The sequence below is a fragment of the Pan paniscus genome, chromosome 11, assembly GCF_029289425.2.
Source record: "Pan paniscus chromosome 11, NHGRI_mPanPan1-v2.0_pri, whole genome shotgun sequence".
Lineage (NCBI taxonomy): Eukaryota > Metazoa > Chordata > Mammalia > Primates > Hominidae > Pan > Pan paniscus.
Genome location: NC_073260.2, coordinates 117,469,927 through 117,496,879, shown reverse-complemented (window position 1 = coordinate 117,496,879; position 26,953 = coordinate 117,469,927). Strand labels below are relative to the sequence as shown.

General features: G+C 39.4%; 1 protein-coding gene across 5 annotated transcripts in view; it reads left to right on the top strand.

The window, feature by feature from the left end:
• KDM4C (lysine demethylase 4C) overlaps nucleotides 1-26,953 on the top strand; it is a 410,581-nt gene that overhangs the window by 324,947 nt on the left and 58,681 nt on the right. For 4 of the 5 annotated variants that reach the window (XR_008619779.2, XM_008977026.5, XM_008977029.3 and 1 more), the window contains 2 exons: nucleotides 15,094-15,279; nucleotides 16,811-16,909. Coding sequence is in view for 4 of the 5 variants with exons in the window: in XM_008977026.5 (XP_008975274.1) it covers nucleotides 15,094-15,279; nucleotides 16,811-16,909 (285 nt within the window). In the remaining variant the exon portion in view is untranslated. Of the gene's footprint in view, nucleotides 1-15,093; nucleotides 15,280-16,810; nucleotides 16,910-26,953 lie in introns of those variants that run through there. The other variant, XM_003823391.6, reaches the window with a different exon arrangement.

Here is a 26,953-nt window from a genome sequence, read left to right as displayed (position 1 = left end):
TTCCGTATGTGAGAGATTTGTCGCCATTTCCTGTGTCTCAACAAGATAAATGAACTAATTTAAAATATTTTCCATGCCTCATCTGTCCACTCCACAAGCTGTCGATGGGCTTGGATTGGAAGCTTGCATGCCAGCAGTCCTGAGCCAGGAGTACTGTTATTTTGGAAAAAAAAGAAAAAGAAAAAAAAAAGCTGTTTCCATAGCAGCTTGGAACTCCTTTGCAAGTGTGCTTTCACATTTTTGTAGGATCTGGTAAGAAAGCCGATATTTTGTCCAGCTTTCTTAAAGCACATTTGCCTGACTTAAATGAAATCATTACTTTTTAAAAATTGAAGTGGTGGGGGAAAATTTTCAAGAATTGATGAGAAAAAAAATTGAGATGAGTTAAAAAACAAAACAGGAAGGAAAGAGAAAAATATTAGAGCTGCTAAAATTTGGAATTATAAAAATCAAAATTGGAAAGTGTCATTTTTTTCTAGGTAAATGTTTCTAATTTACCATGTTTTAATGTATTTTGTGGGTTGAATAATGTAAAAAAATCAAATTGTAGAATCCTCACAGGTGTATTTTATTTTATTTTTTTGCAGTCACTTGAAGTCATCATATGTTCCTCCATAGCACATTTAAGGGAAAAATTATATACAGAGCACCATAGTGGCACACAACTTTGAGGCATTTTCATCTTTTGCAGCAGGATCGAGTTCTTCACAGTATTGACTTAGTGGTATTTGTAGGGAGGCAGAGCAAAGGAAATAATAAGTTGGAAAGCATTTTTACTGTTAGACCGGTTCCTTTTGGATTTTCTGAATTTTTCTACTTATAATACATTTTAATGAGTCTTTGGGGGAAGTCATAACTTCACTTCACTGCTTATCGCTGCAGCCTGCTCACATGACACAATACTCTTGTGAGGTATAATATGAAAATCATCTCTGGTTAAAAGTGGATTTTGGCTTTTAGCCTAATACCAAGCAAATAACCTTTCCAGTCCAAGTTAAATGTTCCCATAAACTCCTTAAAACCAAATTTTCCTTGCTTAATAAAAGTCACTGCATGTAATTCCCAAAGGGTGGGGATATGGAAGCACTTTAAATTAGACTTAAAAAAAAACCAGAAAAACAAAACCTTGCCATATTTTGCTGGCTCGGCCTTTCCTTTGCTCAGATTTGGTGGGTGCTGCTTTGCTAGAGTCATGAGAGGTCAGAGTTCTCATGAGGGATTTTGAATGGCCGTCAGCTGGGTTCCATTCCTAAGCTTGAACTGTGGCTTAAAGCAGAATGCAGCTGCCTGCCTGCCCATGCCAGTGCATCTTCCCTGGGGAATCACTGCAGAATCCCCCAAGCCTCCTCTTTGTACTTGATTGTGACCTTGTTGCTGTCCAATGCTTGAAACCCCCAGCCCTTCCAGCTCCCTCATTACACAGAGCTAGGCTTTCTGTGGTTTCCCCAGTAGGTCAGCCTTAAGGTAGATGAAAATTTGATAGATGCACTTATAACCTCTTCAGAGCTTCCTGTTGGAACTTGACAAGCAGATTCTTTCTCCTAAATATTTTAACACACAGCCTTTAAAATGACATTTACCTCTTCTAGGACCATTTTTGACAGTAGCTTGTAGTAGATTTATTTTTATTTTATTTGAAAACATCATTTGGGGTTTTGTAGAAAAAAATAAAATATTTATCTCCACAGCTTGTTATCAGCAGGGAGGAGAGGCATTCTTGGAGGGATGGAAGGTTTATTGGTAGAAAGATTCAAGAAGCTATTTTGTGATAAAGGATTTCTTTGCACTTTTTCCTCTAGTCAAGTAAATTGCTTGTGGGTTCTTGCTAAAAAAAAAATAATTCCTCTGGTGCTACTTTTAATTTGGTCAGGTTTAAAATGTTTTCAGAAGGCTTAAGCTTCCTTTGCATTAGTGCCTGGTGTGGTCAAATGAAGGAATGACTTTGGAATGGACTGCTTGTGTTTATAAATGACCTCCCCGTAGAAGGTTCAGAATTGCAGAATAGTCAAAACCGTAACACTATTTCTACATGTCTGTTAGATGTGTGGTGTCTCCTCCTTCCCTCAGCAGGTATAGTTTTCTAGGCATGTTTATCTTTGACTCACGTTGTAAGAATATATGTTTCCTGTGATATGTCCAGTGTGTCCAGCTGTCACTTTCAAAAATAGGTACACACCAGAATATCAATCCATTGTTATGATTTCTCATATGTGACTACTGAGAACTGTACTTTTCTTGCAAGGGGAAGAAGAAATTGAACATCCTATTCATGTCCATTATGTGTTTACAAGTGAAACTATTAATACTAGTGGAGCATGGAAGCATTTTATGGGCAGGTGGGCCATGTTGTGAAAACACCATTATAAAGCCTAAAATTTGAGGAGACCCCCGCAAAACCTTCATTGCTTGGGGGCTCTATTTTTAATCTGATCTTCTGTTGAGTTCATGAATATTTCAAATGAACCTGACCAGGTGACTCTTTCTTTCGAGGCTCTCAGATGGTTTTCAGTGGAAGCTTTCTTTTGTCACTGTCATGAGATTGGCTTTAACCCAGTACAAGTCTAAAGTGGAGGTCTGAATTCACTTGGGAGAGAGGTAAAAACTGTGGAAGATTTTGGCAAACTGGATAAACATAGGCAATAAAAGAAAAAAAAAGATTTCGGCAGACTTCACACAAGTCTAGTAATAGAGTACAATAATTTTTCCACTCCACTACTATAGAATTTTTTTTCACTAAAACACTTTATACTTAAAATCATTTAAAGAAAGAGTTTTTCCCTCTAGGAAAAGGCAGAAATACACATCCCCTATACTTTAAGAAATATATTTGGGCACAGATGTCTAGTTTCTTATCTTTTGTTGAGAGTTAGACAGATGTGTGATTTTAGTGAATGTATTTATAAAAAAATAATTTACTAAACATGGCTACAAAAACAAAATACTTCAAAGCCCTGGCTGAAAACCCTGAATCTGACAAGGATTTTTTTTCTCTCCATAAAAATAAATCTGAGAAACATAGACTGAGAATATTGAGTTAAGCCTTGGCCGTCACACTTGCCATGAAAATGGGAAGGAAGGGTTGAAGAATGAACACATCAGCCTGCGACTGGGAAGACATGGGCAGGAAAAGTCACATGGTGCTGAGGCAGGCCTGACCAGGGAACCTGGTAGAGATTAGATCGAGAAGAAGGAAGAAGAGTTGGTGATGCTTGTCCTGACACAGGTCTCAGATCCTGGGCTCAGCACATGCTTCTCTGCGCTGTTTCCTGAAGTGTTATTTGTTTAACGTCACTTACTTTTTGTCCCTTTTTCATATATACCCCTGATAACTGGGGTGATCTGATTTTTTTGTCCCACGTGGATCTTATACCCAAGCTCTTTGGCCTTTTGCATTGGCAAACTGAGAAGAACTGATGTATTATATTACATTGTGTTGTGAATCTTATACCCAAGCTCTTTGGCCTTTTGTGTTGGCAAACTGAAAAGAACTGGTGTATTATTACATTCTGCTGTTTCTTTTTTCTTCTTCTTCTTCATCTTCGAAAGAAAATGGTAGGAATGACCGTGTTTGTGATGCCTCTTTTTGTTTAGAGAGCACTTCTGTATCCATTATTCTGTTAATCACCACCGTAATCCTCTGAAGTACAGCTGTGGAACCTGAGGCTCAGAGGGACATGGTAACCTGCATCTTAGTGGGAGAGCTGGGACTCCTATGCACTCTCCTTTACTCTGCCAGGTGGGGGTAAGGGTATTGAGTTAGCCTGAAAATCTGCTTTGATGGCAGTATCATGAACCGCAAGTGTTACCTTTATTACAAAAAACTAGAGGCCTTGAACTCTTCTTTCTCTGTCCTCATTTTGCATTAATCTGACCAGGGCTGTTTGGATAGGATTCCAGAGAAAGATGTTTCTCTTCATAATTTATCATTGAAAACTACCACTTTGGCCTCACAATTGAAGCAGTAAAATATGTATGTACCTACACTTAGAAGCACTTTGTCTTTTACCGCCGTGAAGCTTGCTGGGCACTTCTTCTGTGGGCTTCTTATTGATACATAGGCACCCATAGAGAAATGGAGGTGTAGGAATTCCAGGATGGACTGGGTAATCTTCATCTTTCACAAAAGTCCTGGAGATGATAGAAGACCACACTTTAGTTTTATGATTGCCAGTGAGCCAGAACATAAGCGGTACGCGTCTTTTAGAGTATGATCGTGTTCTTGCACACATCTGCTTGAGTAACTGACTGTTCTGTTTGAAGAGATCTCACAGAAATGGAATTTTTAAATATTGAGAAGATTCCGTTAAGAAATAGAGGGAGAATGGAAAGTGCATTATAAAAGCCATGCCAAGAATAGGTAAAGTGTGGCCTAGCATCCACAAAATATTTACTTTTAATTGAAATGAACTTTTAAAAGTTAATGTTCTCACTCTTTGGCTAAAGAGTTAATTGCTGGGCTTGTCCAATATCTGTTTGGAGTCAGTCATCCAATTTTTCATGACAGAAAAAAAACATTGTAGGTAATGTAGATGGGGTGGTGTTACTTCCATGAAGAAAATGTGCATGTTTGAATTTACCTTACTCCTCTGTTGTGGCCACCCCTCTTTTGAGGACCTGTTGATGGCTAACAGGAAACACAGGAGAATGAAGGGTAGAGCATGGTGTTGTTGATTCATTGTGAGAGTGAATCTGCCAGTTCTGAGTCTGAAACAATATGACGAATAAAATAGCTCTAAAGATAATCAGGGTTTATGCTCCATCTTTTTTCATTATTATTATAAAAATAATAAGATAACAACACGAAAAAAGAAAACGGAAAACTCAAGCCTCCCCTAATTACACCATGATGTTCTTCATTTTTGCTTATTCATTTTATCTCTGTTCACATGTGTGCGTGGTTATTGTTACTGTATTCATGTAACTTATAATCCAGGCTTCTCACTTGGCATTGGATGGTCCGCATTTTTCATTGTTCTTCATCTGGGTTTTTTTGTGTGTGTGTCCTGGACTCCTTTGGCAGTTTTTGGTAAAGCGTATGGACCTCTTGTCAGAAAAATACTTTTTATTCTTTAAAATATACAGGATTACAGAGGAAACAATTATGTTAAAGTACAGTTATTAAAATATTATAAAAATCAGTTTGTACTATAGCAATCTATTAATGCATTAAGTACTTAGTTGTATAATGTCTAAGTAATTATAAGCATAAATATTTTGAAACTGTCTGTGGATCTAAAGGTAGAGGGGAGGGAAGTTGAGGAATTTCATGCCCCGTGACTGGTATTATCTAGGTGAAGGAAGAGGCATGACTGTCTTTAGAATGTGAGGACTTTGGTTCTGGTTGAAGAGAGGTAATGTTTTAAAACAGATCTATTGAAGGATAAGGGTAGCATTATTTACCTTTTACTGTGTATCAGGTACCGTGCTAAACCTCTTATGTATGCTATTTTTTTAAAGGCAGCTTCATGAGGAATAGGTGCTGTTACCATCTTTACCTATCCAGTGAAGCAACTAAGCTTGGAGAAGTGACCCATTGTTCTAATCACAAATAGATCACTGCAGAAATATTGACCATTTACTTGTCCTCAAAGGAAGTCGGCCTGAATAATCCGGAAGCAGTATCCTGATGAGTAATACAGTGCAAAGCCACATGGTGGCAGGGTTAGGATTCAGGCTTTAACAGTGCCTGTTTTACTACCTTTTGTCCATTCCTTAAGTTGGGAAAGGTAAAAGGAATTTCTTTTTTTAAATTTTATTTTATTATTATTATACTTTAAGTTTTAGGGTACATGTGCACAACAATGAGAACACATGGACACAGGAAGGGTAAAAGGAATTTCTAAGTGACCTTAAGGGCCACTTGAGATTGGAAACCCCAAATTTATCTCATCTAGAAGACAAATCTACAAACTCACTGCTGCATGATTTTTCTCTTGTAGCAACCATCTCAGATACTTACGTAGAGGAAGGTGGTGGTTGGGGGCTACAGGAGAAGGGATGGGCTCTGGACTGGACAGCCTGTGTCCATGTGGAGAACCCTATACTGAGTTAACTCTTCTCACAGCCGCAGTTTTCTCCCCTGAAAAGATGCTTCCTCTGAAAGGTCACCCGGGACATGTCTGCACTGCATTGATAGACTTTATAGCTTTTCATCACTGCTTCCTCAGTTTTATTTGGAGACACAGTGTGTGGGTATTTCAACTCAATCATAAATTTCCTCAATGTGGGCTGCTGCTAGCATAATTGAAAGACAAGAGGCAAAGAGGTTGTGGCAGGTCACAGACAGAACAATTCATGGGTGACAGTTTCTAATAAGGGTCAGATGCACTCAGGGGCCTTGGGATAGCTTCTGGTGTTCAGAAAAGGAAGAATACCCCAGCGTAGCAGCTTGTGTAGTTATCAAAGAAAAATGATGAGATCTTTTTATTGTTCCGTTTCCCAACCACTCTAACCAAGGTAAGTATATATAGCAGGAATATCTACAAAGGTTCATCTGAACTGTTAAAAAATGCCTGGGGGAAGTTGGACAGGATAGAGGTGCTTGAAACTCACTTGTGGGACACAGTTTCTTCATTCCACATCCGTGAATCAGAGATACCTTTACTGTTCCACCCCGGTCCTCATAAATGAAAGTGTTTCAATAAACATACATGAAACAGAGATTTGAGGAACTATACACTACTCTCTGAAAAACCGTCAGCAAACCACAGCTGCAACCTTTCATGCTGTTGGGTATTTGTACTGCCCAAGAACAAATCTTGCTAAGGATAATTAGTTCTTATTTTTGATTTATCCTGTTGTTTTTTTTCTCAGATACCTTTAGGCCTTCAGGCCCAAGGCCAAAAATGAATAGAAAATGTGTACTAGTCCTTGCTTCTGTAATGCCAATAGCAAATCATACCTGATATTTATAATAAACAAAGATCTTTTTTTTTTTTTTCTTGTTCTTGGAGCAGTAGAGAGCTTGTAAGCCAGCCTTCCTAAATTGTGCCATATGGGAAAATTATGTGTCCTTTAATTTAACTAATGTGAATTCAATCATTAAAATATTATAGTTTCTAACATTAATTCAGAGAGATCTAAAACTGGGTAAGTTGAATAGAGTTAAGGAGTTCTTCTAAGTGATAAGTAATTAAACGAATCTGGGTAGATTTTTATAGGGTGGAGAGCATACACATCAGTGAGTCTAGCAGGGTACAGTTGTATCAGAAGGGACAGTGACTTTTGTTAACCAAATAATTCAGTAATTCTGAGTTCAACTAATAAATGCTTTATCCAGTGAGAGTAAGGATTTGGGTAAACAGTAATTTCAAATAATGGAATTTCCTTTAGGAAATAGGTGCTCTTTAATAGGAACATAAAAAGAAATAAAAATGCAAATACAGAAGTACTTAGAAAACACCTATTTTGTGGTTTAGGAGGCTTTCTTTCCCCACCCATCAGCTGAAAGATGTTTGGTGGCACTTAATAAGTATTCACAATAAAGCTCTCTGTATGCTATAATTGTGTGCCCCTTTTGCTCTTTAAATTTGAAATAAAGGATGGAACCCAAACAGGCTATGAGAGAAATAAAAATGGTAAGTGATTGATTTTTTTTCAACATACATAACAATTGCTTATTTTGTGATTCATCAGCAAATGCTGCTGTGTGCTATCAGCGAAGTGCTTCTTTCAACATGAGATTGTAATGTTGCCTTTAATATTTAATTTCTTTGTAAATGCTGCTTTTATGTGTGCGTTTTCTGCACAGCACAGGTAGTTAAGTGCAGAGGGGAAGCACTATTTTCTGCTAAGAGGGGTCTAGGAAAAAAGGGCAGGAAGCATCCAGAGGCTGGCTTGTTTCACCCACAGCCTTCTCACCCGTTCACTTCTATCTGTTTGGGCCATGTTAGTTTTGCAGTTTCAGTGACTTGCCCTTATTCCTGTGCCAAGCTAGAATTCCCAACCAGGTCAGACTGTGAAGTCAGACAGACAACTATGAAATACTACATATTCCCCACCTGGGAGACTAGAGGAGTATGGCAGTTGGTCAAGGTACTCCCCAGACACTTAGCTTGTATACTGTGACAGGTGCCTTTAATAAAAAGGCAGCTTAGAATTCGTCCAACTCTAAAGGAGCAAAAGATGGACAAAGAGACGTGCCTGACCAACAGGCATTTCCAGCTAAAGATCATGCTGATTTTCTGGGTGGTCTGGTCTGTAGAATTGCTTGATTGCCTGAGGTTTAACCCAGAGCCCCTCAGAGAATTGTAATAAAATGGTAGTCCTAATTTCCACCTAAAAATTGGCTGCTACTACTAAGCGATCATGAGTCTCTCACCTGGGCAAGTGAAGTTTGTGCCAGAGTATAGTCCAAGGCCTTTCAGGATCCCACCTTTTCAGCCTGCCATCCCTTGGCTGTGCTCCTACTTCCTGACTCCATTTTGCTCATGTTTTTTCACCTCTGAGCTTTATTACTTCCATCTAGAATGTTTTTCCTCCTTCATCCCACTCCCACATGCAGTGGCTGAAGCCTGCTAGTCCTTCAGGATAAGCTCACAGTCTACTTCTTCTTAGTGGCTTTCTTATTCCTTTAAAACCCTGCTGGGTAGCTTCTCTGAGCCATGAGGCAGGCCCTGGGTCCCTGCGGCTGCAGGCTCAGCCAGCGTGCAGCATGTCTGCCAATAAGCCTCCAGTGCAGAGTCTGACCTGGTGCTGACGCACTGCACATAGCATCTAAACTCTGAGAAATTAATTACAGAAAACTTTGAGAGAAACCCTGTTTTTGCTTTATTGTGCATTCTTGGGACGGCCATCAGGATGGAACTCATCCAGCTGTGTCTGGTCTTGGTAACTCTTGGCCTTCAGTTCAGAGTGGTGCAGAGGTGAGCTGCCTACACTCTCCTGCCACATCATGGGCTCCTCCATGACCTGAGTCATCAAAGTAGAGTCATACCTGCTCCCTTGTCCTGTATTTGGTGCCCCGCAGGTAGCTGTCATGAAGTTCATCCTCTCCTGCCCCTCTTCTAGATCTGCTCAGTAGAATGGTTTGAGGGCTGGGTGGAGGTAGGTAACCAGGTGAGGCTCACATGCTGCCTCGCCTTGCCCTGCCAGTCCAATCGTCTCTTAAATCTAGCAGTGCTTTATCTTTCCTATTGTGATTATGGCTGTAAAGCTTTTGTTATAGCTGTTTTGTATACCAAATTAAGTTCCTTAAATACAAGGATTGTATATCTTTTTCATTTTTTCATCTGCCTTTGCATTTTGCAAAATGATCTTATACAGAAGAGATTTAGTAAGTATTGAAATGGCTGAAAGAATGAATTAATACATTATACGCATTAAGGGAACATTCATATGGTTAATGGCTGTTTATGTGTTCAGTCAGTGTTCTGCTACTTGGCTTAAAAGGTGCTTCCGAAAGGATTCTTACTTGATCTTCCTTGTAATGTATCTGTTGATCCAAAATAAAACAAAGTATGACTGTGCTGTTGCTGTAGTACTTTTCACAAATCATTTGTTAATTTGTCTGTTTGTGTCTGAAATGCCTTGGCCTTTCCAGTTCTAGAATTCTTTTGTGATTTTTATTTAACATTTTATCAGTGCCAACAGTGACTCATTAGCCTTATTTTGAATACATGTAACCTTATATCTGATCCCTGGCCACCTCTGTCCATTTTTTTTAGCTCTGTCTCTTGACCTAGCTGAGCTCATCCCACTGGCCTTTCCCTGCTACTTGACTTTTCTTAGCTTTCTCACCTTTTGCAGGGTGAATCTCACCAAACAAAAAGCCATGAGATAAATGGCTTCTGATACCTTATTTATGATAAGGATTTAATTCAACACACTTGGCATTATGAGCCATTTATTTTAATGCTCTGAACTTGGAGTGCATAAGAAATAACTTTTGGGAAAGAGAGACAGAGGACTTATCATGTTATGACCAGTTGCCCAAGTAAACAGGATTTGTTTTATCGTATCACTCATGTGTGGGTGAGGCTGCATATTAATTGCTGCCTCTCACAAAACAGCCCAAACCCTGTGGTGTCAGTGCACTGGGGACTTTGCTTTTCAGTGTCCTCCATTTCCTTCCCTCCCCAGCCACTCTTTAGCTGACTAGATAAATTGATTTCTCTTTATTAATCTACTCTCTCTTCTCCTTCTGAATCTCACTCTCAAATGGCAGTTGTTCCATTCTGCATTTTATTGTGGCTAGACTATCCTCTTTATTGTAGAACTCAGACTTCCCCCAGTGCTAGCCAGTATTGACACATGAGTGATTGACTTAATGAATAATAATGAGCGGAACATAAATCTTACAGGTAGGGTTAAAAATCAAAGGATTCTATTACGAACCTTGTATTTAAGGACTTGGAGCAAACTGAAGGTTTTAGCCTCAATCCTGACTTGCCTGCAGCAATAGTGATGTCCGTTGAGCCAAACATTGTTCCCTGTTTGAGCTGGGAGTGTTAACTTGCTGTGTGGTGCTTAGAAAAAGTGTCCTTAGGGGGCAAAAGGAGAAATAAATTAGCTAATGTATCATTATCATTAGCCTGTGACTTAATCAGGAAACAACAATTAAAAAGCATTCACACCTGTTTTGGAATTACCTGCCTGTTTGTGTAAGAAAAAAGAATCATAAAACTAGCAAAACAAAACAATAAAAAATCAGAAATCATATTAACAGGAAAAAGGGGGAAGGAGATGTGCTTTGAACTTCCAGCTCCTTCACAGTTCATCATTTCTTGATGCCCTTTGCCAAGCTGGATGCTCAAGGAAATCTAATGATATACAAAGCCTCATTGCCAGATACTTCATTACTTCCTCAATCCATTAGTAGCCTTAATGGCCTATGCCACTGGAATAAGTATGGAAATCCAGTCCGCCAAGAAAGTACAGTGCTCTATAAATCACACCTGCCTGAGGATTCTCTCAGCCCTTGACACTGAAGAATAGGTGAAAAAAAATCATTGCACTTCCTTAACTCCCTTGTACTAGAAGCTGTCGGCATGAGTGACACCGTTTCACTTTTTAACCCTGTAGCCTCTTGGTTCTCAAAGTGTGAGCTGTGGATCAACAGCATCAGTATCACTGGGAACTTGTTAGAAATGCAAATTCAGTGGCCCCACCAAGATGTGCTGGAATCCTGGGGCGGAAGAGAGCCACTTCTGTTCTTGTCATCAGCCTTGCCAGAACTGTCCTGTCAGAGATACCCACTAACAGCTTTTGGCTGGGTGATCAGCTCCCTGGGGTCCAGTGCTCTCTAACCTTCTTTCATTCCCCTCCCTGCAGAACATACACTTTTCAATTTTCAGTTTTTTCAATTTTATTTTTTAATTTAATTTTATTTTTTAATTTTTATTTTTTAATATATATTTTTATACAGAAACTCCATTTATCTTGAGGAGTTTGGGGGTTGATTCAAGGTTTTTTCTACTTCCCTCTCTAGCCTTGACTCTCAGATGAGACAGGAGCTCTGCCCTGGCATATTATTTACTTTAATTTTCTAGTAATTCTCATGGCTTTATTCTGAAGGCAAAATCAAGGCCGGTTGTGGCGTGATGGCTCATGCCTGTAATCCCAACACTTTGGAAGGCCAAAGCAGGCAAATTGCTTGAGCTCAGGATTTTGAAATCCATCCTAGGCAGTATGGCAAAACCCTGTCTCTAATATAAAATTTACAAAGAATTGCCAGTGTCTCAGTAGGTTAGGGATACAGAAAACATTAACTAGCCTACCTAACCTACAGTAGTGTTTATCAAATCTCAGTATGCATAAAGATTTTTTTTTCCTTTTTTTGAGACAGAGTCTCACTCTGTTACCCAGGCTGGAGTGCAATGCCGTGATTTTGGCTTACTGCAACCTCTGCCTCCTGGGTTCAAGCGACTCTCCTGCCTCAGCCGCCCGAGTAGCTGGGATTACAGGTGCTCACCACAACTCCTGGCTAATTTTTGTATTTTTAGTAGAGACGGGGTTTTGCCGTGTTGGCCAGGCTGGTCTTGAACTCCTGACCTCAGGTGATCCACCTGCCTCAGCCTCCCAAAGTACTGGGATTATAGGCGTGAGCCACCACTCTCAGCCTAAAGATCTTTAGAAACATCATGTTAAAAACATTCTGAGTGGCACTGTTTTTAAAATAATTACCTCATGTTGACCCAGGGTTTCTGCTGCTTTTAATTATGGATTCTTCCTTTTTTTCTTTCTTTTTTCTTTTCTTTTCTTTTCTTTTTTTTATTGTGGATACTTGGTTTGGGGTGGCTCTGAGGCTTTGGGGCTGAGAATTATTCTTACTCCTTTGGTATCCTTTGCCTAAAGGATATTCTTTGCCAAACACTTATTTTGCATTAGTTCTTATCTACTTTGGTTTCTCTGTTGGTTTAGTTCCACCTGTTTCCCATGGTCTAGGAATTCCATACATGTTCTGGTCCTCTGATGGCGCTGTCTCTTGTTTGTCATTGCTGTTTTGGCTTCATCCTTTTTCCTATATAGTTACGTAGGGGTTGGGCCTGGATAGATGGTAGCAGGGATTGATCTTGATCCAGTTCGTCTTTACTTTTCTTAAAGCTTTCTTCCCTCTGTTGTCCCCAGGCATGATTCATTAATTGTACCATGCCTATTCATGTTATTCTAGTGCCAGGTAGCATTTCGTTCACTTCTTTCATAGCATGTATTTCGTTGTAACATTCTTAAGTGCACATAGATGTCTTTAACCTACTAGATTCCATTCTGTAGCCCAGGTATCTTTAGGCATCAAATTCCAGAGATTTTTCTGCCAGGGTGGAAAAAAAACCATTTTAGCAACAAGCAAATGAAAATGGGGGTCTGAAATACTGTGTTAACTGTCTTACAGGATGCATTCGCAGTGGCTCCCCTCATAGGTTTTATGGGGTTCTCTGTCTCTGCAAGAACCTGTGTGATGTTTAAGTGTTCTCAACTCTGAATAAACATCTTGCAAAGCATTGAGTTATAATAGTTTACTGTTAGGTTTACTTCCTAAGGAAACTGTGATTCTGTCCTTAGAAGTCACCACTTCTGGTCCTCCTGGAACAGGGCAAGTCCCTCCTTAGGTTCCAAAGATTGAATCCTCTCTGGGCTTGAGCGTATTCTGTCTTCTTACGCCTTTTTGGTGAGTCTCAGTTTAATGAAGTTAATGGTGATGGAGGTTGGGAGATACCAATGCTTTAATTAGCTAAGTCACAACGCTGTCCTACTCTTAAAAGATCTTAAGAAAATAAGACATAATTTCACCTTTCATATACCTGTCAATATCTTAACTTATTCAAACACTGACCTCTATGTTGTATAATTAGATTCTTGAAAGATTGAAAATGCCCGGGGCTCCTGATAGGAGTTTTTGCTTTTGTATCTGCCATCATATTTCAAATAATTGGAACTGACAAAAAGATACCAAAATACTAAAAATTACAAAAAATGTAATGAAACTGATAGCATGGATTGTCAAAGAGATACCAAGACAGAATATTAAATAATGCTCTTAGGCAGATTGTGATGTCTTTTTCGTTTTATGGTTCTGTGTATTTGTGTGTGTATATATGTGTGTGTGATTTTTTAATCAGTTAAGCCACATCCTCAACCTCCACTTAAAAATGCTTAATTGTACATTGAATCTAGATGTATAAGGAAATCACATAAGTACTTAATGTATAGGGTCCTTATGGGGACTAGTGAGAAGTAACACTTAGACCATGAAGGGCCTTTTACAAACTTGGCTCTTGCACCTCATGGTTTTCCCTTTTTTTTTTTGGAGTGACTTGGAGATAAAGAGAAACCTTTAATTATATGAAGGATATTAAGTACGGTGGTGGTGACATGAGATTCATGTTGTAAAGAATCACTCTGGCAGCTTTGGGGAAGACAAATGGAGATAGAATGAAATAAAGGATGGAGATACACATTGGGAATCCATTATGATGCTGGGCAAGACACCGTGGGCGGAGGCAGTGGCAGTTGGTATAGATGGTAGGCAGAGATCAGAGTAAGACTGAGGGACAGAATCTAAAAGATGAAGTCACCGATCAGATGTGAGGACACGAAGAGTTAGAAGTTAAATGCACATTGATTCTTGCAAGTCTCTGATAAAATATTAGTCTTCAAAAGGGCTTGAGTTTAGGTACCTTTGTTGTCCCAGAAAAGAAAATCTACCTATAAAAGAAGAGCACCAACATTTGATCAGATTTCAGATCCTTTTTACTCTTCAGAATGAAAATTTGAGCTTTTGATCATTGTTTCTTCTGCTTTCCAGACCTAACCCTATGTTTTTCCACAACCATTTTTTCCTAACCCTCAAGTATTAGTTCACAACTTACATTTAGTGAAGTTGTTTTTCTCTATCTCTCATAACAAATGTACTGATAATGTTTAGAGCTAATTGTATGCCATTTACTTTTCGAATTGTGGTAATCATTATTGCTGTTTTTATTTTCATCTTCTCTTCCCCAGGCATCATCAGCTATAGATATTCAACCAAATTATGCCCTTTGGGGTGATTTTCAATTTTCTCACTTTGGGAGGCATATTTTTTTTGTCAGTCATGAAGGGTTCAGATTTGGATTATTAAACGCTAGTTTCCACATTGGACCATTTAACACTTTACATTTCCTTGTCTTTGGAAAACTTAACTTGCCCCTATGCTGTTAGGGTGTTTTTGAAGACCACATCTAATTTAGGAAAGAATGACCTGTCCTCCAAACCCATATTCTACTTCTTGATGCACAGAAAGACCTGTCAGTATAGGAGGGTAAAACAGAAGTAGCTTCAACATTCATGGATTATTTATAGGAGCACCTCTGGGGTCTTTTCCCGAGCTCTGTGCCTGCAGGAGTATGTGCGAAAGTGTTTGGCTTTCCTTGCTACAAGAAATAGTTAAACATATGTCTGGCAGTCTGTGACCGTAGCAGTGTGTTTCCTTTAAAGAAAGTAGATTACATTGCCACAGATGCTGTCACCACTAGGGCCCCTGGAGGGGTCAGGACTTGTTGATGTAATCAGTTTTGTTTTTTTTTTTCTTCTATAGTAGCTATTGTTCTGTAAATTGTGGGAACTGACTGGGTTACAGAATGTGAATTGATGTTCTTCTCTGTTTTAACCTTCCAGAAATGCATCTTCTGCAGACACCGGGTTAAGAGGGTCTCTGGAGCCTGCATCCAGTGTTCCTACGGTCGCTGCCCGGCCTCCTTCCATGTCACGTGTGCCCATGCTGCTGGGGTACTGATGGAGCCTGATGATTGGCCTTATGTGGTGAACATTACATGCTTTCGACATAAGGTCAACCCCAATGTGGTAAGATGTGCCCTCCCTTCCTCAGTGCTAAGACCGTGTCTGGATTTTCTCCTGTTTTAGACTACCTCCCAGACATAATGTGCTTTATTCTGTAATATTACTCATTGTTGACATGTCTAGACCGTGAGTTCCTTGAGGGCAGGGATTGCGCACTATTATTTACTGGTATTTGCCTAGGACCTGTCAAGTGTCTGGTGCATGCTAGGCACAATAAATCTGTCTGAGTTGAATGAGTGAATGAACAGATGAATGCAGAAAACTCTTCATGCCTGTTCTGGTGTTGGATCTGTACACAGGGCTGCTGAGCTTGGTTGTACACATTGTGCACTGCACATATCCAGGATGAGAGTGAAACCATTTCTGCGAGGGGATCACCACCTGAGATTATGTAGTGAACAGTCTATGAAACTGTACACTGTGGTCTTAGGCTGTTATTTTATCTCTTTTAGAAGAAACAAAGAGCAGCAGCACAGTAAAGGAAGAGGTAGGATGGCCAGGAGCTTTTGGGACTTTGCTGCCTAAAATGGCATATGTGAGGGACACCCTGGGGCCCTGGAAGGAGTGAGGGTAATCTCATAGAAAAAAATAGAAAAGTAGAGGAGAAATATAGAGAACAATTTTTTTGAGCTTATTTCTGGGAAAAGTGTTTGCAACCAAATAATATGAATTTAGCCATATTTCCGTTGACCTGTTCTTGTCAAATGAAATCTTTCCTGTGTTTTAAATGCTTAGAAATATTATGACAGTGTAGAGATAGTTGATATGTCTTTGTTAGCTTTCCAGTTCACCGTGATTGTTTTTGGCTACCAAATAGGAGGCTAACGCATTGTCTAGATGCTCAGCTCTGCTAACTTGCCGCACTTTGTTTTCCCTGAGAGACTTGGCCACAGGCTATTAGCAGCCTAACATGCTTGTCCTATGTCCCTAATAACCTCTTGTGAGCAGCCTGCCAAGTCGTCAGCATTGGCTTGTGGAGTCACACACAGCAAATCTCCCAGCTCTTTGTAATGCTTTCAGCAATTTCCATTGACATCTTGAGAGATATTTGATGTTTGTGGGCTGGGGATCTGTGCAGATGTGAGTGAATGCTTAAATGTACAAAATGATGTCACCAACTGTCACATCTATTTTATTTGTCTTATTTTTTCATTGTTTCAGGTTCCAAGTTGCATATTCATTCATGCCTTTTCCATAGTTTCTTGAGTTGATGTCCTTTTGCTAAGAATAGTATTATGTATCCAGTAGAAAATACATTTTAGCAACTTTTAAATATACATAGTAATAACACCTTACATGACTGTGGTGCCTTGCCCTTAACAGTGTGCAGTCAATAGGATTACCTCATTAGAGGATGTATATGAATGCATTTTGAGATGTGAACAAGGTCATGACCTCTGAAGTCAGAGGAGTTGGTGTTCACACTTAGATTCTGCCAGTAACAGATTGTGCAACCCTGTGCAAGTTCTTATTTCTGAGCCTCAGCTTCCTCATCTATAAAACATGGTATCCCACCTCACCATGTTGTTTTCAGTTCACAGCACAGAGTAAGCACTCAAAAAATGAAAGTTGTATTGCTACTACTACTTCTGCTGCTGCTGCTGGTGCTACAATCTTATGTGAACTGGGCCACGTGAGTAGTGTTTTTCCTGTTTCGAGGATAAGAAACCTAAGTTCGGAGAGGTTTAATTCCTTGCCCAAATAGATGCAGATAATGAGTGGCAGGTGCTGGAATGTAAATGCCTTTTTAGCTCATACTCTATTATTTGGTGAATTCCAAACCCCAAACCTCAAATGGTGCTAGAGGTGTTCATCTGAAGCTTTGCTTGGGATCATACATTACCGTTTTAATATTCCAAAGCCCTGTGGTTACTGATGACTATATTGAAGTTGCTATTAAAGAGATTCAGGTGTTTAATCAGGACCTCATTCCTCTTAACTCTCATGTGTGGTTCAGTCAAGTTTAGGTTACTAATGTGTTTCCTAAATGATGATGAAAAAGGAAATAGATGACTTTGAGGTGATTTAGAAACTACTGTCTCCTACAGATCCACTTTCAGCTTGGTATACTTTGTAAAGACTGGGGAAAACATCATATAATTTACAACATCACGTGAGGCAGCTTTTCCTGATGAGGGAACAATTTTAGTGTTCTTAAATTGCCTTTGCTACATTTTCTAGGGGGAAGCACTGTTAGCACTGTATTTCCCAAGTATATTTCTAGTAGCTGTTACTTATCCATTCTTCTTCCATTCGACTCCAAGTACGGATTCCTCCCCAAAGTGTTTGGGAACTAACCAGTAGGAATTTATAGAATCTGGCAACTTTGGTTAAGAACATTGTGATTTGCCCCTGTTGCTTTAAATGTTCTTTCCTTATCAAGCATAGAAAAGTTCAGATTCAATCGAATATTTCTCTTTGTGTAAACTATCAATGCTAAGAGATATGCTTCTTAGAGCAGAAACTGTAGTTTGTCTGTGTTCTCAACCATGCATTGATTATTTGAAAGTAATGGGTAATTGCCGAATCATAGCAGTGAAAACTGTAAAATAAAGTTCAGGCTAACTTGGCAGCCTGGCCCAGTTGTTTTACAGAATAATGGAGGATGCCTGTATGATTTAGGTGAAATGAAGTATAAACCTACTGTTGCTTCAATAGAGTCTGCATTTTTACTCACTTTAGGGTTTTTGATTCCCTTATTTTTTTATTTCTCCCAATTATTTGCTATAAAGCATCCAAAAGGACCATTTTAAGGAAAATTCAACTATTCCATTAGTGTCATAAATTATTATTTTTTAATTAATATATTTTTAAAATAGTTCTCATTATGTTGTACAGGCTGGTCTCAAACTCTTGAGCTCAAGAGATCTTTTAGCCTCAGCCTCCCAAAGTGCCGGAATTATAGGTGTGATCCACTGTGCCCAGCTAATTATTTTAAATATATGAGCTTATTCATTGTTTGTTGAGCTTTGGATGTAAAATTATTTTGAATAATTGTATAAAATTCATCTGATTTGTTAATACATTATTCCATCAAGCAGTAAGCAGAGTTTATACTTAGAATAGGCAGTGCTTGAAAAAAATAGGGTAAAAATTCTTAAAGATGGAAAAAAGTGTGTCACAGGAAGTACACAGCTGATCCCTGTTATTTCAACCTAAATTTTTAGCATGTGTTTGCCAGCGTTTTTGTTGAACACCTTTGTTGAATGTCACTGCTGTGTTTCAGATGTAAGGTCTCCTTCATGTGTGCACATGAGCGTGTGCTCATCTGTTGGTGTGTGTAGTCATGCTGTCCGCTTCACCACCCTGTGCCATGATTCATTATAACCTAGTTTCTGGCTGTATTTCCAAAGGTTCCACTTGGATATATTCCTAACCCAGTTATCTGAATGTTGCACAGATGTTTGTAAGGAAAAGACAACACAATAAATAGTAGTTATGAAACTGGAAGCCTTGGAAATGTATTTTTTCTTCAAACAAATAGCTACCTATACACTATATACTTCTGCAAAATATAGCACCACAGGGCCATCTCACACTTGAGCAAACTAGACAGATGCCCTGTGGAAGGGATGCCTGAATAACAGAGGTGAGAAAATGGCATGCAATGTTTTTTCCTGGCAAGTTACTTAGTAAACTTTCATATTAGGTTAGAATAATCTGCATATTTAGTGTAGCAGCACCAGAATCACTTGCACTTTGTTAATTCACTGCAATGAACATGGCCTGTTTATACATCTTATATGAGGTACATAGTGTTTTGTCTTAATATTCTTTCCTCTAGAAAAGTGTGACATTTAAGTTGTATTCATAGCTTTAGAAACCTTAGAAGTCGTGGCTGTTAACATAGAGACAGATACCTATTTAAAAGAGAGGAAGAACTTTTATAGAGAAAACACTGTATTGGTTAATTTATGTGATTTTGTGTATTTTTCCTTTAGTATTATTGTAGCTAGGTCATAAGGACAGAAAGTATTTGTTGTTGTTGTCTTTTTATTTCTATCAACTAGCACTTGGCTATCCATAGGAGCAGCTTGGTATAAATTTGTTAAAATAATCATCCGATGCTAGGGAGTGGGATTAGTGGAGAAGAACGAGAACTTGTATTTATTGAGCATCTTTTATGTCAAGTGTGTGTTAGGTATTTGACATATGCACCTTATTCAGAGCAGTGTTTTTTGTGTGCATAATGGAAAGCAGGGTGGGTAGGGTGGCTTCTGTTTTGGCACCTCCCGTTCTAGAAACTTGTCTAGGATCTTGTTATTCCACCATCTGGCCCTCTTCCATGTGTCTTCTAACACTCATCTCAGTAATACAACTGAGTCCTTCCTCAGCACTTACTGAATGCTTTTTTGTTTTTTATTTTTTTTTGGGACAGGGTCTTACTCTGTTACCCAGGCTGGAGCGCAGTGGCATGATCTCGATCTCGACTCACTGCAACCTCTGCTTCCTGGGCTCAAGTGATCCTCCCACCTTTGCCTCCCAAGTAGCTGGGACTACAGGTGTGCGCCCCCATGTCCTGCTAATTTTTGTATTATTTGTAGAGACTGGGTTTTACCATGTTGCCCAGGCTGGTCTTGAACTTTTGAACTCGAGCAATTCAACTGCCTTGGCCTCCCAAAGTGCTGGGATTACAGGCATGAGCCACTGCGCCCAGCCTGAATGCTTTTTCCAGCCTCTGGGTCTTTAGGCCAGCTCCCAGGCCAGTTTTATTGCAACTCCTTCCTGTCCTCATGAGGCAGGGGCTTAGGACAGGAGAGGACACCACAATATACAGAATCTGGTGAAGGGCTCAAAGCAAAGGCTCTGTGGATTAACCTATGACTATATAACTAATCTTGGGGTGATGATGGAGTGGGCTACCTCTCATTGCTAACAACAGTGAAACATTCTAGGCCTCAACAATGTGGAAAGATGGATGTTTGAGGCTCCCAAATTCTATACCCTAGAATAGTAGTTATTATCCTGTATTGTATTGTATAGCATATTATGCTTTTAGTGTCTGTTATTGAGAAAATACTTAATGAAAAAAATAAGAATCAGTAACTTTTATGTGAATTTATTAATTGTAAAAGGGCAAGCAGTATTTCAGGTTGATTATGAATTGACAGGGAGAGACTCCAAAACATTCACTCCCACTGTAACATTCTCTTTTAATTAGCCAAGGATGCAGAATTGTAGCAGAAGTGGATTTGGTAAATAGGGTAGAAGTGAATGCAGCCTATCATAACAAAACTTCCCCCTGGGTCCTGTTTCCCTAATGGGCATATGCAGTGGTATGTGTGTAGGCTGTTGCCAGATCCGAAACTGAAGATATATTTTTGCTGTACCACAGGATTTTATACTTGGGTCTCATTCAGGAAAACTGGTTATCCATGCTTCTCATTTTAATAAAATTTTTATAAACATGAAGGTGCCCTAGTTCTTAAACCAAAATCAAGGTCAACAGTACTATATAATCAACTAGGGGAAAAAAGTAGTTCTGTTCCCAGATGGGGACCTGAACAATATCTCTCTCCAACTTTCTAGAATTTTTAGAAAGCCTGTTTCCTCCAGAGCCCACCCCTGATTCTGGTTGATACATTTCAATCCAGTTCGTTGCAACAGGATTTTTATTTGAAAGGCTAGAATTACATTTCACCATATACGCGTTTCACTATATTGTGCCCCTTGGATGTAAGACGGGTGGTCAGATGATTGTGTTTTTGTAATTAAGCAGCATTCAGCTAATTTATATCAGTGGGTAGGACTTCGCTCAGCTTACTTTATATTACTTGACTCTTTTAAACATCATCACGGTTTGTAGCTTTTCATGAGCCCATTGCGTACCCGTTGACCAAAATTTTCTTCTTGATGTTCTTGCTCCCCTTGGACCTTTTGGAGCCTCTTCTAGGTGACTGCTTCATTTCTAATTTTAAACCACTTTTAAATGGTTTGGCTGTGTCCCCACCCAAAATCTCATCTTGAATTATAACCCCCATGTGTCAAGGGCAGTCCAGGTAGAGGTAACTGGATCACGGTGGCAGTTTGTCTCCCAAGATCTGATGGCTTTATAAAGGGCTCTCCACTCAGCACTCATTCTCTCTCCTGCTGTCCTGTGAGGAGGTGCGTTCTGCCAGAGGCCTCCCCAGCCATGTGGAACTATGAGGCAATTAAACCTCTTTCCTTTATAAATTACCTAGTCTCGGGCGGTTCTTTATAGCAGCATGAGAATGGACTAATCCACACTTCTGGACATCTTTGAAACTATCTTTGTTTTTTTCGCAGTGGGAAATGCCAAAGTTATCTTGGTTTCTATTGTACCAAACTGGGAATCAGTGATTCATCAAAGAGCCCTGGTTCTTTTTTATGGGAGCTCTACTAGAGACCAAATTTGCCATGAAAGGTGCACATTACCATGTTTTGTTTCATTTGAGTGCTGGCTAATTTAGGACTAGAGCCACTTTAGTGACAGAGCAGATAAATAGCATTTTTTTTCAAATGGTTCAGGGTTCATGTTGATATATCCAATTCTCCTGGCTTTAATAAATTTATTTTTATATTGTTCTAACTTGAGGGCTTATTAATGCAATTTCTCCTTTCCTAAGTGATGCCTAAAGATTTGGACCTGTTTTTCTAAAATTCTCTTAACTCTTCCTGGGTTTGTATGGTTTAGTGGGTGGGAATGAGGTATGGGTTGGGCCTACCACCTTCTCGTCCTCTGTGTGCTTGGATCCACAGCCTGATTACGATGCATGTACTCTTCCACAGGGGGCCTCTGCTTTTCAGGTCTCTTTCTTTAAGAGCAAAGTTTACAGTTCCTTTGAAGACAGTTTCCTACATTTGAAAATATTTTAAACCTGTTGAAGAAGGGATGAAAGTGGGGTAGAAATCTCAGAAACTGACTTCATCCCAAGATTTTTAAACCGACCTGAAACCAAGGAAAATACGGCCACTTTTCTAAGACTCGCAGTATTGGAGAGAAACTGACAACTAATATGGCAACTATACTGCTTGCTTTCCCTTTCTTATCCCAGCACTTGTTTAGCCAGATCATCAAAAATATGGCTTAGCACAAAGGTTAGTTATGGAGAACTTTAGAATGCCTTAAAACTGTTCAGTTCAATATATGTAGGGACCATGAAGCATCCTGGAAGTAAACGTAACTTTTTTTCTTTAAACTTCTCCATCCGACTTCATTCTTGCTGACCAGACCTCATTCACAGAAGTGTGTCAAGCAAACATTTTTTTTTTTTTGATGAGACAGTGATGGGAAACATTTATTTAATACAATATGATAAGCTGCGTTCTAAAGGCTTTTCAGATATTAACTTATTTAATCTTCAGTGTCCCATTCATGGTAGGTATAGGTTGAGCATCCAAATCCAAAGTGCTCCAAAATCTGAAACTTTTTGAGTACCAACATGACACACAAAGGAAATGCTCATTTAAGCATTTCAGAATTCACAATTTAAGATTTGGGAAACTAAATCAGTGAGTATAATGCAGACACTCTGAAATTCGAAAAATTCTGAAATAATTCTGCTCCCAAGCATTTTGGATGAGAGATGTGCAACCTGTACTATTATTATCTTTTTATTTATTTTTAACAGATGAGGAAATGGAAACAGAGTGAGTTTACGTTTATATAACTTGCTGTAAATTATACAGGTAGTAGGTGGAAGAGCCAGGATACAAAGCCAGGCAATCTGACTCAGAGTCCAGGGTGTTCTAAGCACAGGGAATAGTGTGTGCACAAACTTCCTCAAAGGCCTGGTATATCTGAGGAAGGCTGAAGAGTTCAGTGTTACTGGGTCTAAGACATGTCAGGTTTACGGGGGAGTCAGGATGGAGTGGTGAGTGGGAAGGTGAAGCTGGTGAAGTAGATTGGGTGATCAGAATGTGAAGACTGTCTTTCTTAAAAAGTGAAACCCCCTTTTTATATGTCCCTGAATTAAAATTTAAAAAATCTCTCATCTTCAAGTTAGGGAAATGTTCTTGGCTAAACAAGGATCTGTTTTTAGGGACGAGGTGAGGGACAGGAAGGATTATCCTTTCTAGAGGAGATGGGTCATGGTGAGGAGAAGATTGTTTTGGGGAGGCTTCCTGGGAGCAAGACCCACAGGTACTCAGTTCACCCCTTGGTGGGGTGCAAACGTGTTACCCAATAGCTGTCTCTCACATGCGCCCACACGCACAAAGTGGGTCATGCTGAGATCAGGCAGGAGAGGCTATTATTTATCTTGTTTCAAGAGTTCCTCAAAGTAGGGAAGATTAAAAAGAAAAAAGAGTTTCTCATTTAGGCATTACTCTTGAGACTTTCCTTCATCCATGTTCCCCGGGGGATTCCTTGAACTCCTTTGCCACTGCTTCAGGCAAATTTAGGGGAGTTCTGCTTTATTCTACAGTGGATGGTCCCATGCGAGGTTTATGTGTGGGGCAGTATTAGGAAGCTCAATCTTGAGGCCAAGTGGGAGTGGATTAGAGAGTAGAAGGGATTGATTAGAGACAGGAAGCTGATGCTCCAGAGAGGGTGAGAAGAAACAGAGACCTGGATTTCCACCATGGCCATGTCCCAGGATGAGGAAAAGGGTCTTGATTATGAGGACACTTTGAAGGTGGAATTATAGGCCTTGGTAAATCAGATGTAGTGGGGAAGGGAGAGAGAAGACCCCAAGGGACAACTAGTTAATTTAGAACTGATTATGAGGAAGAATTTTGCCTACTGTCACTTTCAGTGTGCCCATCTAATGCCAGTGAGCTTGCCCTGGCCCCCACAGGGCTGATACATCATATGTAGCTATGGGTTGAATCTATCCTTTCCATTTCCTTTTTATTTTCCCTCACTTCGTCTGGAGCTCACTTCCATGGCTTGATAATGTCTTCCTTTAGTTTCTGCTTTCTCCTTTTCATAAAGTGAACCAGAATTTAGCTAACACTTATCTCACAGTGATCTGAATGGTGTCATTTCCACAAATCCTCATAGTGTCTCTAAGATCCTGGGTGTCTTTATGTTTTGCCGATGATAGAATTGTTTTTCCTTTAACAATTTGGATATTGCAAACTAAAATTCTGTTTAACAAAGTTTGTTTTGACCAGCTGTACTCTTTTTTTTCCTTAGACTTCTACATAATCATCTTGTTTTTGTATATGATTTGTTTCTTCTACATAAGCTTTTTAACAAATGGCCTGCTGAATTTGCAGTGTTATTATTGACAAAGAGAGATTTCTGACCAAAGCAAAGGGATGGAGTAATGAGAATTCTTAGCAAGGATTTAAAAAAATACTACAGCGATTCAAACCTGAATCTGATCAATATTCCTAAATCTAACACACATTTTTTAAAAGAAATCCCTCACCTTTCTATCATTAGAAGGGTTTTGTTGAGCTCTCTCTCCACTTATCCCAGATGATAGAAAGTGAAGGTTAGATTTGCCTGGAAGGAGGAATATTTAGCACAGACCTTTTAGAATATTGACATTCAGAACCTATCTTTCTCTTATTCACATTATCAGGTAAAGCCAGAGAAGATAAAATTTTTCTTAATTTTGCTAGGAAATTTAAATATATCCCATTAAACATTTTTGAACCCTATTCAGAACCCCTCATTTGTTTTCCCACTGCTGATCTTTTGCCATTTCCATAGGAAGGGCTGGGTCAGTGAGCATCATGCTTCTCTCCCTGTGCTTTCTGTTGATAGAGCAAGGGCTTAAGGAGAGCCGCTGCAAACTCCCATGCTCACAACAGCCTCAGCATACTCTACGAAAGAAGGCAAGAGAGTTTAACGTGATCTTGGCAAGATTACTCTAAAAATGGTTGAACTCTAGGCTATTCTTCGTGCTAATGAAAAATAATTTCTCGAGCATTTGATGAGCTCCTATTATGTTGATCAATCTTCAAAGTCTGGGAAATGAGCTTCAGAGGACTGGTACTTCTCAGAATTCTGGATTCATGAAGGCTCGTGCTGGAGAGCATCAGGAGTTGCCAGCATCTAGGAGTGTGGTGTATTCAAAACAATCTTGACTCCAGGCAGTCCTGCATTCAGGTTCCTGCTCTGCTTCTTTACTGCTTGCCACTTAGAACCATGCTGAAGTCCTGTTGAGAGACTTACCCATATCTTAAAGCCCTGATAAATACTGATGTGAGGCCAAATGGTACATCCCAGGATGAACATATGAAATTGCTGTTTTATAGGTTAAAACTAGTTTAATACCAGCAATTTCATATTATTTGATGTAAAACATATTCAGAGGAGAGGGGCTGCTACCATACTACTCCTTATTCTGTTTTCTGGGGAGAGATCCTTTAGGCCTGGTTCATGGTAGTTAACATCTTGTAGTTTGGGAAGCACCTGTAAACTCTCTCTGCAGCTATACTACTCGGCTTTATTCTGGAAATAGCTGACATTGTGCCTGTCAGCTAGGAATTCATGTTCCTGAGTCTAGTCACCCTCAGGGACAAAAACACAAAATTTTATCTGTTCTGATATGTGTATGGGTACATTGAGAAATTAATAACAATTGATAACATTTTAAACTTAATTAGAATGAAGGGAATTAGCACCTATTTAGTTATGAATAATCACAGCAGTGTATTCGCATTTTCATTAGTAAAACTTAATAGCTTTCATCTCTCTCAAAATACGGTTTTAGTTCTATGTGGAATAATGTGGTTTCAGGAGAAATATTTACCTACATTTTTTATTCTGTCCTTATAAAACTGCAAATTGACCCTGATTTTTAAAAAATTCAAGGCAAAGGCATTTTGGTGTAGGCGTTTGGTTTTTAATCACAAAAGCAGAGCCATCAGAATTCTTAGGTGAAACTTGTCAGTGCTCTGTTTTATGCTTGGCCCTGTCATTTCCACCACAAAGTGCACCGTGGAACCAGGGAGCCCCTTAGCAGGCCTAGACCCCACGGTGGGGGCAGCTGCATTAAGAAATACTTACACGGGGCTGGGTGCAGTGGCTCCTACCTGTCGTCCCAGCACTTTGGGAGGCCGAGGCGATATCAGCCTGGGCAACACCACAAAAACCCATCTCTACCAAAAATACTAAAATTAGCTGGTCGTGGTGGTGTGCGCCTATGGTCCCAGCTACTTGGGAGGCTGAGGCTATAGGATCACTTGAGCCCAGGAGGTAAAGATTGCAGTGAGCCAAGATTGCGCCACTGCACTGCAGTACAGCCTGGGTGACAGAGCAAGACCTCCATCTCAAAAAAACAAAACAAACAGACAAAAAGAAATAATTTACATGGGACACTTGATACTTGACAACTTCAAGGGCCAACTTACTGAGGAAAATCAACTCTTCCATTCCAAGGACCATTTATTTGGTTATTTATTTATTTTTTTTCGTAGATAAGGTGTATTTTCATGCAAAATGCTTGCTTGCTTTTTGCACAGAATTAATATTTCTCAGTTCCCAGGAAATTTTAAGCTTTTCAACAATTTGTACTTTTTAAAAAAAAATAATTAAGGCATGCAGAATCGTCTGGTAGCTTGTTAAGAAAATTAAGTAGTGACACTAGAAAATTGGTATTAGAGTCAAGCATCATAGATACAGTAGAAAAATATAAATGGAATGTGTCAACAGACACACAACAGCAAAGGGTATTTGACATTCCAACATCTTGTAACACATAAGAGGTAGGATATTCAATTCCTTCATGTAGAAAACAGTAATTAGATGCCATAGCCG